The sequence below is a fragment of the Dermacentor albipictus genome, chromosome 10 (genome assembly GCF_038994185.2).
Source record: "Dermacentor albipictus isolate Rhodes 1998 colony chromosome 10, USDA_Dalb.pri_finalv2, whole genome shotgun sequence".
NCBI lineage: Eukaryota > Metazoa > Arthropoda > Arachnida > Ixodida > Ixodidae > Dermacentor > Dermacentor albipictus.
Window position 1 is genome coordinate 100,199,536 of NC_091830.1, and position 13,998 is coordinate 100,213,533.

A 13,998-nucleotide genomic window follows, 5' to 3' on the forward strand; every position below is an offset into this window, starting at 1 on the left:
CCCCTCCGCTTTCACGGGTATTTATGTGTTACTACTAGAACTAACTTTGGGAGTGTTAGCCAGCGCCACCACTCAGAATCCTTGGAGGCGCATGTGGAACATCCTTCCTGCCGCAGGCGTCACGAGTACGTGATTTTTCAGGGTTAATGCAACTGGTCAATAAAACCGCACACGCTACATGAAGGCATCAATGTTGCGAGACTCGAGACCCCTGTTATATAAGAACGAGAAAAGAGGGGGTTAACCGAAGGTCCCGGGTTCATTAATTATTTTGTGAGAAGCCAACAAACAGAGACGCCAAGGAAAACAGGCAAAATTACTTGTACTTACCCATTGAATGAAAACAGGTATAAATGAATCACAATTAAAGTGAGTGAAAAAAGAACTTCCTGCAGATGGGGAACAATCCCACGTCCACGTCTTCCCTTTACATGTGCGATGCAGGATATATATATATATATATATATATATATATATATATATATATATATATATATATATATATATATATATATATATATATATATATAGTCATTTACAGTGGCGTCTTCTGCAGCCCCATCTCTGCTCAAACAGGTAGGACGTGTGTGGAGCTAACGCCTGAACACTTAGCAATGTTGTAAGCATAGTTTAAATCACGGAGACTAGACCTCAAGGAGGTGCGACGTCGCGCTAACGCATTTCCCTCGCATCTGTCGGTAAACGGCCATTAAATTCTGTATAAGTATTTTATCGTCAATTTCTGAAATACTCAGAACTCAAGCCAAAAGTAGTTTAGAATGTGAAAACTGAGAATCGGTGAAGAGTCAGCGCCTTTTTCCACGGAAGTGTCTTGCTGGTTACATGACGGTACCCACTTTGTTAAGAAAGGGTTGCGCTTATAAGTTCCAGGCATTCCGTCTTTTCATTCTCGGTACGAAATCACTGTATAGCTCATTCACTCACCCATGTGGACTTTACTCACTTTTTGCCATAACGGTCATTCACTCTGCCTATCTTTTAAGTACTGTCAAAGAAGGATTTATGAGGCAAGCAGTGACGCCCGCTAAGACTTGCTCAACCTATCTTGATGCGCATGGTTCCTCGAACCACCCAAGTTAAGACATATTTGAGAAAAGGGATAGCATAAATCTAGATCAATGTGATATCATAGTAACAGCAAATCAAACATCAACTTGTCCGATGATGTCATCGTCACTGCGTTTAGAGAAAAGGACGAACTAGATTTTATAGACGAAGTCCTTCTTGCGAGTTGCCCCCACATTTTTTCGTACGGGGTATGTGCGTTTCTAGTGTATTTCGTGAGCCTAACTAATGCAGTATAAATATAAGAGCCACAGGGGCCACGGAGCAGGTCACTGTATATGTGCCAGTGCGTGTGTGCCTCTTGTTATTGGCCAGAGGGAATGTGCCACATAGTTTGTGCCAATGGTGTGAGTGGGCATGCGGCACATGGTATGGCTGCCCTTGGCGTTTGTGGGTATTTGATGGCTTTGAAGATGATACCGAAAATAATAGCTATGGTGATGATAAATGATGATGATGAAAACTAGTGGCCAATTTATGGGAGCCCACCGTGACACATTTCCACAACAGTGGACATGCGAAATAGTATAGAAATCGATATCAATACGTGGACTCGCTTGTTGGTCAGTCTGACATTGTGAGTATGTACCATATTATGAAAATCATCATCATCAACGTGCGGACACACTTCGTCGATGCCTTGTGGTGGGTATGTGCCCCAGAATGAAAGTAGTCATCCTAATCAACACCCGGCCACGCTTCACGGCTGAAGCCCCGTTGTGGGTAGGTGCTATAGTATGGAAATAATAATTATCATCAACACGCCGTGAACACTTCGTACAGCTACTTGGCGACCCGATATGCTCCACAGGCTTCACTAATCCCCCGTTGCGGGTATGTGCCATTGTGGCACCCACTCTCGGGTGTGTGTCATTATAAGGGTATCATCATCATTTTGAGAACGGGGACACACTCCTTAGCCGATCCTTCGTTGTGCGTACGTGTCATAGTAGGAAATCATCTTCTTCACCATGCGGCGGCAATCATCTCAAAAAGCCTTGTTGGCAAGGTCAAATTTCTACCGCCCGTTTCTTGGTCAATGCCCTGTAGTGAGTATATGTCACTGTATGGAAACCATCATCATCATCATGATCATAATGGACACGTGGGCCCACTTTTCGCCTGATGACCTTTTGTAGGCCGGTGCCATAGTATGAGAATCATCACATTTTCCCACCGCCGAGAAGCTTTCCCGCCGCCAGACATGCTCATATATATATATATATATATATATATATATATATATATATATATAGTCATATAATGAGAAGCCAACAAACACTGACACCAAGTACAACATAGGGGAAATTGCATGAGCTTAATAGATGAAATAAAGTAATAATAAATTAATGGAAATTAAAGTGGATGAAAAAACAACTTGCCGCAGGTGGGAACCGAACCCACAACCTTCGCATGTCGCGTGCGATGCTCTACCAATTGAGCTACCGCGGCGGCGTTTCCCCATCCACTTTCTTGGGTATTTATGTGTACTAGTAGAACCCTGGGAGTGTTAGCCAGCGCCCCCACTCACAGACCTTGGCGGCGGACGTGGAACGTCTTTTTTGCCGCAGGCGTCACGAGAACGTGATCTGCGACATGCGAAGGTTGTGGGTTCGGTTCCCACCTGCGGCAAGTTGTTTTTTCATCCACTTTAATTTCCATTAATTTATTATTACTTTATTTCATCTATTAAGCTCATGCAATTTCCCCTATGTTGTACTTGGTGTCAGTGTTTGTTGGCTTCTCATTATATGACTAATAATTATCGGGTCCCTCGGTTAACCCCCTTTCTTCTCGTTTATAACTAACGAGGGTCTCGAATCCGGCAACAGTGATGCCTTCAGGTAGCATATGTGGGTTTATTGACCAGTTGCCTTCACCCGAAAAGATCACGTTCTCGTGACGCCTGCGGCAAAAAAGACGTTCCACGTCCGCCGCCAAGGTCTGTGAGTGGGGGCGCTGGCTAACACTCCCAGGGTTCTACTAGTACACATAAATACCCAAGAAAGTGGATGGGGAAACGCCGCCGCGGTAGCTCAATTGGTAGAGCATCGCACGCTACATCCGAAGGTTGAAGGTTGTGGGTTCGGTTCCCACCTGCGGCAAGTTGTTTTTTCATCCACTTTAATTTCCATTAATTTATTATTACTTTATTTCATCTATTAAGCTCATGCAATTTCCCCTATGTTGTACTTGGTGTCAGTGTTTGTTGGCTGCTCATTATATGACTAATAATTATCGGGTCCCTCGGTTAACCCCCTTTCTTCTCGTTTATATATATATATATATATATGTGTGTGTGTGTGTGCGTGCGTGTGTGTGTGTGTGTGTGTGTTTGTGTAAGCGCTCACGCAGTGTTACTAAAGCGGCAGAGACTTGGAGAGTACAAAAAAAAAAAACTCGCGGAGGACCGCGCACAGGGCGATGGAATCAACAATGTTAGGCGTAACGTTAATGGCCAGGATGCGAGCGATGTGCATCGGAGAGCAAATGGGAGTAGCGAATATTCTAGTTGATATTCACAGAGTAAAAATGATGGAGCTGGGCAGGCCATGTGATCCGTAGGGTAGATAACCCTGGACCACTGGAGTTACAGAATGGGCGCCAAGGGGAAGGAAGTGCAGTCGAGGACGGTAGAAGGTTAGGCGGAGTGATCAAATTAGAAAAGTTGCAGGCGCAAATTAGAATCAGCTAGCACGAGACAAGGGTAATTATTGGATGGACATCGCTGGGAGAGGCCATTGTCCTGTAGTGGACATATGAATATGATGATGATGATGATGATGCTGATGACATAAAATATGCTGCGACAACTGACGATTTAACAGCACGAAATTACAAAATGAAGACGGTAATAATTAGAGAATACCTGCTTCAAGTGAAGGACCAAGCACTGCATGTGAAGGCATTGGTGGTTGGCGGGTTGCGAACATGCATTCTAATTTCCACATTGCTTATTATCGCTTTATTTTGTTCATATATACACCCGCCGTGGTTGCTCAGTGGCTATGGTGTTGGGCTGCTGAGCACGAGGTCGCGGGATCGAATCCCGGCCACGGCGGCCGCATTTCGATGGGGGCGAAATGCGAAAACACCCGTGTACTTAGATTTAGGTGCACGTTAAAGAACCCCAGGTGGTCAAAATTTCCGGAGTCCTCCACTACGGCGTGCCTCATAATCAGAAAGTGGTTTTGGCACGTAAAACGCCAAATATTATTATTATTATTATGTTCATATATACGGTCGCACAAAGCACTTTCCGCCGGCTTGGTGTCCTGTTTTGACCGGCGCATGCGCAACTCGCACGCGGTGCTTTAACAAGGCAGCTAATAGAAACACCCTTCCTTGCATAAAGCTTGTAGAAACACAGCTGGCGTTGACTAGGTTGTTCAGTGAGAAGAAGATTTAAGCGAGGCAGTGTTGGATGCGATTGCAGGACCTGCAATTCTAGGCAGTTAAAGATCTGACGCCCGGGCACCGAGCTTCTTGGGATCATATTTCGCACTGTTCAGTTTTTGTTGTTGTTGTTGGGCAACGTGGCTAGGGTTGGCTGGAACACGCTATGTGTTGTTTGCTTTCGTATAATAGTTCCCTGTCATATACAAATGTTAGGTCTGTGTTGCAGTTGTTAGATTTTTATTTTAATGATTTGCTGATTGCTTTTAGCTACAACCGCTGCACTTCACGTGTGAGTTGCCGTTTCATTTTTGTGCGACAGCATGTTTTTCTTGTCTGTTTTTGAGATGTTTTCGTTTATATATGTCAGAACTACTCTCTACCTCTACTGTATTGCTCTTAACTTCGTAAGCCACCGTAGTGGCTAAGCGCTATGGTGTTGCACTGCAAAGCATGACGTGGCGGGATGAAAGCCCGGCCGCGGCAGCTGGCCGCATTTTAATGGGAGTGCACTACAAAAACGCTTGTGTTCATCGGGGGCGCGTTAAAGATTCCCTGGTGGTGGAAATTAAGTCGGAGTCCCCCATTACGGCTGGCGTCGTAATCAAATCGTGGTTTTGGCACGTAATGCACCAGAATTCGATTCTGGACTTTGTAAAAGAGGACAAGGCCCTGTCAGCCTGTATGCGCCTTCACTCTCGACCCCCTCTCGGGCACTGTCTGAGAAACAAACCAATAAATAAATAAAAAGTGCAATTCGTGTTATTTTCATGCTTTTTGTGTAACTGATACTGTGTTCTGTACAAACAACATTTTTGACTGTGCAGGTCAGGAGTCATGCGACCTTCCCGGTACCGTATCAAGCTTGGATCGACTGTCCCTGATAGTGCAAAGTCTGAATGGCTCTAGGAACCAGCTGCAATCTACCTAAAGAGAAGCTTGCTGCAGAGCGACGGGGAAAAATATATGTGTACAATACAATGAGGCCGGACCGTAAATATTGCCAAGTGAAATGTGCCGTCCTTAGGGGAAATACCTGCTGCTTCATATTATTGGCATCTACGATGGACCGACATGTGCCTTACATCATTGCAGGGAGTATTGCCTGCTCCCTGTGGGATGCTAGCTGTTACTGTTAAGTCTGACAGTTCACGCAATAAATATTTTGAGAAAGTCATTTAGATAAGAAAAGTTGTATGTCAGACCTATACCTCATCTGGAGTAAAAAAAACAAATTGTAAAGTAATGAATTGGCTGAAATATTTTACTTGCGAGGAATGAACTAGTCTTTCCGATGACAGGAAATGAAACTGCGTGATTCATTTTTTGCTTAGACCACCGCACGTAATACAAAGAACAGCAGTGTTCATGTAATGAAGTCTCTGCCCACTTCTTATCGAACAGCTTACACAAACACTTATTTGCTGACAATGCAGCCAGTGAACAAAAATTAGATTTTGTTCACTCTGGTATACCGACTATGTACTTGTACGATCTTAAACGCTATTAAAATCTGGCATTTGCATTACTTTCGGAGCTCTCTATATTCTTCCCTATATCTGACGAAGGCGCGGCAAAATATTTGTAATCATCTAATCATGCGAAGATCGACAATACCGTGACATGCAAAAATGCAGCCTGTATTATTCGCGTTTGAGAATTCGCTTGCCTCCAACAGTAAAACGTTTTGCAAAACTGGGTTTACAGATGCATGATTATGTTCTTGTACCCCTTAACTTACTGCAGCAGATGGCTGCGTCAAGGTAGGAAAATGAACTTCGCTTTGAATGAGAGTCGGGAAGTCTTCTGTGACATAATCTACTGGTCAAGGAGATCTCAGGCGAATGTTCAAGAAGGAACAAACATTTAGGTAAATTTGAAAGCGCATCATGGGAAGAATAGAAAAGGTAAGCAGGAGATAATTTCCTTCTACAGCAGCGATAGGAAAGTGGTCGTAAAATATTGCCAGCGCCTAAATAAATAAAGCAAGAATATTTGTCGAAAGATTCGAGAATGGAAATCTATAATAAATATTTTGAGTACATAAAGATACCTGTAGAAGTCACGATACCGATAGCACGTGCTCATACTGTGTGATGCAGTACACAAGAAGAGGATAACATTGTGCACCTAACTATGTGACAGTAGAACAAAATATCAGAAAAATTTTGATTAAAACTAGATACATTTAAGATATAAAACCTACGGCCCCTTGTTATAAGGAATCTGATGCTGAGATATATTATTTTCTGAAAGAAAAAGCATGTGGAAGAGAACTTCGCAAGGTGTTCCAAATTAGTTGCACCAAATGCAGAACCAAGCGATTGGCGGGCCGGTTGGTTTCTTCGCATACGTAAATAATTTCGCAATAACCATGAAGTTCCTGTACGTCTTGAACGCAGTGCCACTTACGCGCTATTCCTCATTGATCACAGCTTCACTTGCACGTTGACTAATTTGAGCTTGGAAGGCCCAAAGGCTATTCGCATTGTTGAAATCTCTGTACTTGCTGCGGCACGCTATTGTCGCGCTATAGATGCATTCACACCATCTGCTGTGAATGACAGCAGATGCTTAGAATATATTGTGGCACACTTTTGTGACTTAGCTCTTCTGTCTCGTTGCGTGTGTATTTGCGTGTTTGCGCGTGCGACTGAGCATGATACCCTAGAAGGCTAGATATTCAAACGAGCACCATGCTAAAATTGGTGTCGTACGTAAAAGGCCAACTGAATATCGATCTTGAAAGCACACAGGACACACGTTAGACACTTTATATTCTTGAACATTGAAACTAGAGAAATATGTTCTCGAAAGTAAAGAAAAAAGTAATTGGACTGAAACGACTTAGCTTGGCACTTGATGCGAAATTATACTAAAGCTTCAATGAAGTGTCCAAAGGGACCAACGTGAAATCTTTTTGGTAGCAGGTGTGACAATTCTCATCTGAGGCGCCATGAAATTAACTTGAAAAGTGATAAACGGTCGCTGAGCCAAATAGAACGTTAGTGTTTTTGTCACGCATAGAAGGCCACTCTGCTCTTCTCCCTCTTGCAGCCATAGTTCCGTATCTATAGTAATTTGTGCTGTGAAAGCAGACGACCTAAACAAATGTTCCGAGCGGAGCTCCTCCTTCGGTATGCGTACTAAATTTAGGTGTGCACGACGGCAGTATTCTTCGTTGTGAGTGTTGATATGAGCTTCAAAATATATGAACGCGTTCTCAACCCCTCGAATAACGCCTTGGTGGCTACACAATAACGTTAAGCTGATAAGATACTTCCACACACATTTCCAAGTTTAGGGAACTGAGCGCAATGGTTCTCTCGAAGGCAAAAAAATATTTTCACCATTCGGAAATGAGAGCCGACATCAATGTTCGAATACGACAAGCCATGAAAAATGCAACGACAATCACAGCACAGCGGTTTCAAAGCATTGCGTCTTAGAGACGAATTTGGTAAACAAAAATGTAGATACGTCGCTCGCCTTGACTCTGAACCACGTGAGGCGAACATATGCTATAGCAAAACAAATATTTTCCTAAAATTTAACATTTAGTGTTCTTGAATAGCTCAATCGTTACATGCGGTTAAGTTTGCTGTGATATCCATTTTCTTGACAACTCAAAAGCAAATGTACATGGAAGGAAACAAGAGTGTGCTGATTGCGACCGCACAAAGCAAAGCTTCTGCGTAATGAATGGGTTGCTCTACTTAGATTACGGGCTTGGCTCCAACCGCAGGCAAACTGCCCATTTTTTCACTTCCATTTCCCTTTTCTCTCTGCACCAAACTGTGTAAGGAACATGAAAACATAAACGCAAACTTCTAACACACATGTGGCTAGAAAAATAGCGGCCCGAGATCCCGAGACAGCATTAGGCCGTCTTCGGGATCATAAGGGCTAAAGGCTGTGTTGTAACTGCCTCTCTTGTCCATGAATTTTCATGACGTAAGATTCTTACAATAACTTTTATTTAAGCATCCTGACATCAAATTCATGCAACCGCCAAGGCAAGCATCGGGTGGTGCAGCGTTATTGGAACCGCCGAATTAAGCCCTCTCCTCGCTTAAAGGAGATCACCTTCGTTTGCTTTCAAATCGAAAATGGCTGTTTTCCTTGAAATATTGTTCTTATATGTTTTGCTGACAAGATGCGAGGAGTACGCTCAAGTGAGACGGTTACGGTCGGGCAAAGCTAGCGCAGTGAAAGTAGGTAACAAGATGAGGAGGCTGGTGCCGGCGCCTGGGTTTGTTCAGCTCATCTTTTCTTAGATTGCTGTGGCTGATACAAAACCGCGGCACCTTGCAATGCAAGGTAAAAAATGCCGTTAAAATGGTTCCTAAGAAAAGAGCTGCCAGAGCCATGTCTTATACGTGCCGAAAGGGCTTGACAACGTTATAATGCTATTACAAATTTTCATTACACCTAAAGAAATCCATTCTACCCGGCTGCTCCGAGTAGCCAGTACCAGAGCGACCGGTCCGCAGACGTCGTCTATTCCTTCTGGAACGGGGCGCTTTCCCTGTCGACTACGAAAATAGTTTAGCTTCGTTCGGCATATTAATGCATGTTTGATGCCAATACGTCATTTTGTCGAGGTAAATATTAGCGGTTTTGTGACGTCATGTGTCAGAAAGACAAAGTGGGCGACGCCCTAAATCTTTTGACCAATAGCGGATTGCTGATGGCGAAAAAGTTGCGGAATCAAAAAGAATTATTTTTAATTTTTCCGCCTAATCACGCATAATCAGTGTGAACACATCAAATCAGACAGGCAGTTCTCGCAGCTTCCACGACGTCGCGCGCCAGACAGGTCGAGCTGGGGCAGCCGGAATAATGTTTAACCAATCGAGGAGGGCTGGGGTGCTGTAACGTAAAACTATTCCAAACTTTTCTATTCCAATTCAGGAATCAGGCCTCCGCGAATGCTCAAAAACTTTTTTGGACCACCCTTCGCCTGTCTGTGACGCGACGTCACGAAAACCGCGATAGCTCGCCATTTGATATGACTTGTAACCGCTGATTATGCATGAGTTGACCAAACAAAAGAAAAATGGTTATTTCTTATTGAACGCCTTTTCAGCATTAGCCCTCGGCTATTTGTCAAAAGTTTTCGGGCGACGCCCACTTCACCTGCCTGTCAGGCGACGTCACAAAACCGCAAAAGCTGACAGCGTCAAAATGACGTGTACGCGTTAAGGATGTATTAATATGCCGAACAAAACTGAATTTTCTTCTGAATAGCCGCAGGAAGCCCCGTTCCGAAAGGAATAGAAGAGCGCTGCCGCCGATCGCTCAGTCATTGAATAGTCACATCTGTCGGAGAGCATCGGTTTATTTGCGTATAATGAAACTTTTTGCGTGGCCGTGTACAGTTTTCGAGCACTTTCAGCACGTTTAGACCTCATTTTGCGAACGCTTCTTTGCTGAGGATCCGTTTTAGTGACATTCATAAGCTTCTATTCATGCCGCCGTGATGTTCGACCAGCCACCGCAAGCTAACCAAAGAAAGCGGACCAGTCGCAGACGCCGACACCACCCTCTTCTTCCGGTTATCGATTTTCATACACTGGCTCGGCCCCATCGAATTCTTCTCCACTTGAACGTGCTCCTCGCCTTTCGTAAACCTATTAGATAAGACAAGCCTCTCACTGTAAATAATTTTATTCGTTTTTAAAGCAAACAGAAGTGAGCTCCTCTAATTGAGATGAGCGTTTGTTTGGTCTCTTCAGACAAACCTGCGGGTAACCGCCCAATGCTTGCGTCGGCGGTTACGCAACTTTGACGTCAGGAGATTGGAATAAAAACATACTGTAGTAGTTTTACGTTATAGGGCCCCTGATTGCAGAAAGGGAACGGAAACATGTTAACATTTCTTTATGGTATCGCGCCCCATAATTGATTGCAACGGTGTCTGTCCTATCACATTCAGTAGCTTCTGAGTGATGCCACATACTGCTTAACAACAATGAATAACCCAAATATTTCCTTACAAGAGCAACTATGCGTGGTGTATTCTTCCGGGATGTAACAAATCATCCGTGTTACAATCCCTTATGTTTGTATAAATAAAAATAAATGCCGCACATACGTAATATTCGTGTTAGCATTGTGGGGTCAAGACAACGCTTATTGAGCAGCCTTAATTGCAGGAGGTTTAAAGAAGTAACGGTCAGCAAAAGAAAAAATTACCGACGATTACGTTACTTCCTAATGCGAAATTTGAGCGCAGCAAATAAGCTGTTTCACCTTTTCGATAGATTGAGGCAAAGAAATCGAGCAACACATGTATGCGCTATCACAGAATTTTTTTTTTATTTTTCACACGTATTCCTTTAACAAAGACTCCACTAACAGTTCTTGACAGTCATGAAGGAAGCTTTGTGGTCGGAGAAATAGACTGATATACGTTCGACTTGGTACGCCAATGCTTGATTCTCAAAGACGAGATCTATACAAGTGCCTCGCGAGGTTGTCACAGCCGTGGGACGCGTTACGAGCGAGAGGAACGGGATGTTCTCCCGCATAAGTGTTAGGAAATTGCTGTTGGTCTTTATGTCAACATTAAAGTCCCCCACTACTAACATCGGTGTGGACCGATGGACGGTTAATGCGAGTTGCAGGAAGTGCACGACGTCTTTCGTGAGTGCGGTAGGGGCGAAGTAGGCAGCTACTATTAAGTTCGAGCCGGCGCTTTGACAACCGGAGACTCGCAGGAAGAGGGGGGAGGGGGGCGGCGTGTACACCCAGCGGCAAACGATGGGGGCAGAAGCGCGCGCAGCAAGCGGACAACACGATAAAGGGAGGAGGGAAGAGATAGCAGCGACTGACTGATGCCGCTGACGCCGATAGTGAGTCAACCCCAGCTGCGGAGTTGGTTTCAGGGACAACGCCGCCGATGCCGACACAAACAATATGATACCCTCGCTTCCGCAGCGCTAAGAACCAGGTCTAGCCGTGGGAAGGTGGTCACGTATTCGTCGACGTGCCGGGGCCTACGTGAAATAACCGGCGCTCGGCAACTGAAGAGCACCCTATCCGCCACACAAGAACAGGGGGGGGGGACCCTTTCCTCCTCTTTCTGCATGGCGGCGACGGTGTTCTCTGCAGTCACGTTATCTTGACTCTCTAGCGGCGTCAGCGGCATCCAGCGGTATCAGTCGGTCGCTGCTAGCGCTGGGGGGATGAAAGGGGGGCGGAGCTGGTTACGAGGCCGACGACAACGCCGACGACGACGCGAAACCCAGGAACGGACGCCAAAGAGCTGCGCTCTAAAAAAGAACCACATGGCGGCATGCGCGCGTTGAGCTTTACTTCATTGCTTCAAACAGCCTGCAGTAGCAGTTTGCGCAGTCTCCGGTGCCTCGTACAGCTGCGCAGGCGTCGGCGCTACGCGCTCACCATCCATCGTCTGAACGCGGTGAATGCTGCCCTCGTGACATACGCATCGTCGGCTGGGCCAGACGCCTGAAATACGGGCGTCGGAACGGCCTTTCCGTGACGCTCGCACGACTAGCATAGTTCCATCCGACTCGGTCCACAAGCTGAAACATTCATTCGTCCTCGATTTTGTCGTTGCTCCTGGGGCCTTAACACATGGCACTTGTACTGTCACTACATTTCTTGCCTTCCTTCTTTTTAATTTTCTATGCCGTGGCGTTGCGCTTTTCCATCAGTGCTACGTCGTGTAAGGGCTCCAGACTGTTATATGTGTCCCTTTGACCGTGCCCACGTCCTTTACGCTGACAGCGACAGCCACCATCTTTATCGCAACTACCTTCGTTCTCCGGCTACAACCTCGCCATAAGGCCACGGTGAAAAGAGCATTGACCATTGTCCACCATTACAACCAGTGGTGCCCACTAGAAGTAAAGAGAACCTGCAAGTCCAAAAACCCCAAAATCTTACCAGCTATAGGGGTGCCTAAAATCCGTTAAAATCTCCCTAATCGCACACAAACATCAGAACGAGGTCGGAAACACATTGTTTTGTATAAGTAAAACAGAGTAGAAATAGGTTAGCTTGGGCAGGAAAGTGCGTTTTTTTTTTCGTCTACAATGGGATAAAGATATGGATTCCTAATAATAATAAGCGCTTTGTTGTGCGACTATGTAGTGTGGCAACTTATTGCGAAACGAAACACAAAAAGGGGTGCTTTCCTGTACTGGCCGGAAATGACGTTGACCTGCCCCACGTAGCGATGAAAATTACAGAGTGATGTCGTCTCTTTTATATTTGCATGGTCGCGCGTCCTCTGTGTCTATTCGTTTGCTGGCGTGGCTGGATCTAGGCTCGTCGCCATCATCGGCCCCATAGACGTCCCTCTTGGCGATCTTGCAAACAACGTGCTCGCGCAGCGTGTAACTGAAGCAACATTTATCATTTCTTCGAAGACCGGACCACACAGTAAGAGAGGCATTTGTCAACCCAGTGGAAATTTTGCTGTTTGATGTTGATTTAAGCATATTCAGCTGGCTGACAACGCGATCAGCATCCGCCATGGACCACGCCAGCACCACTACTGATAAAGCAATATTAGCCAGCTGAATTCTTGGATGTATTTCACCGGAACCATTTCGTGAGGCGAAATTCCCTGAAGTGCGTCTGAGAAAATGGCGAAGTGTGAAACAGCTACGAAGTGCTGAAATTACTGGAGCTGTAGTTCACACACAGGTGGCATACATGCATGGGGTGGTATACTGGACGTCGTCAAATTCAGCCATGTTGTCTAATTTTGGTATGACAACTTTTCGGGTCAGAGTGTCCGTAGCAGCCCTCTGGTCCTCTCCTGTTAGGTTCAAAGTGGTGCGATACAGAATTTGACAATATGGCGCCATTTGGCAATGTCCTGAAAAGCACCTGAAAGTAGCATCTGTGCAAGAAGAAATGCGAGGCGCACTGCGTGTGGATCATGGTCATAATTCCCTCTTCCAAAAGGTCATGGATAAGTAGCACGTATTCGACTCGTGGAGCCCGAATTATTGTCAAAAATGTTATATTCTTGCACTACCACAAAAGAAGACAGCGTTGCATGTAAACCACTAAAGATCCCGCCGCCCGCAAGTGAACAACGTTTCCCGCTCCACAGTGCACAAGAACGCTAAATTTAAAGGGAAAGCAGCTAAATTGGCAACACTGATCACAACTGCTGCGGTCCTGTCGGGTGTCCTTGTTCGTCCTGTTTGTCTGCGCGGTTTGTTCGACATATCGATTTACAATCGAATAAACCAAAGCGACGCTCCTTCAAAACAAATACGCAGAATTGATGCGACTGGCGCGCTCCTCTTTCTTTCTTTTATTGTAAGGGGAAGCTTTAGGTAAGGCCTAACGAGGCCTATTCAAATATATGTAAAACGCAAAACGTTTTTCCGAGATATCCCCTGGGCTGATCTTAATGAAATTTGTTGCATTTGAGGGAGAAAGTTGACTGTTGGAAGCGGAATCACGATTTCGGGCATCAATTTTGTTTAAAATATTTTCATGGATTCGAAAGTTTCATAAAAATAGAAG

General features: G+C 45.0%; 1 protein-coding gene across 2 annotated transcripts in view; it reads left to right on the forward strand.

Annotated features, from left to right (window-relative positions):
• The window catches only part of nau (myogenic-determination protein nautilus), a 125,351-nt gene extending 119,357 nt beyond the window's left edge, over positions 1-5,994 (forward strand). The window contains exon 6 of one of the 2 annotated variants that reach the window (XR_011509022.1): positions 5,310-5,373. Coding sequence is in view for 1 of the 2 variants with exons in the window: in XM_065439791.1 (XP_065295863.1) it covers positions 5,310-5,413 (104 nt within the window). In the remaining variant the exon portion in view is untranslated. Of the gene's footprint in view, positions 1-5,309 lie in introns of both variants that reach the window. The other variant, XM_065439791.1, reaches the window with a different exon arrangement.
• Positions 5,995-13,998: the final 8,004 nt, after the last annotated feature.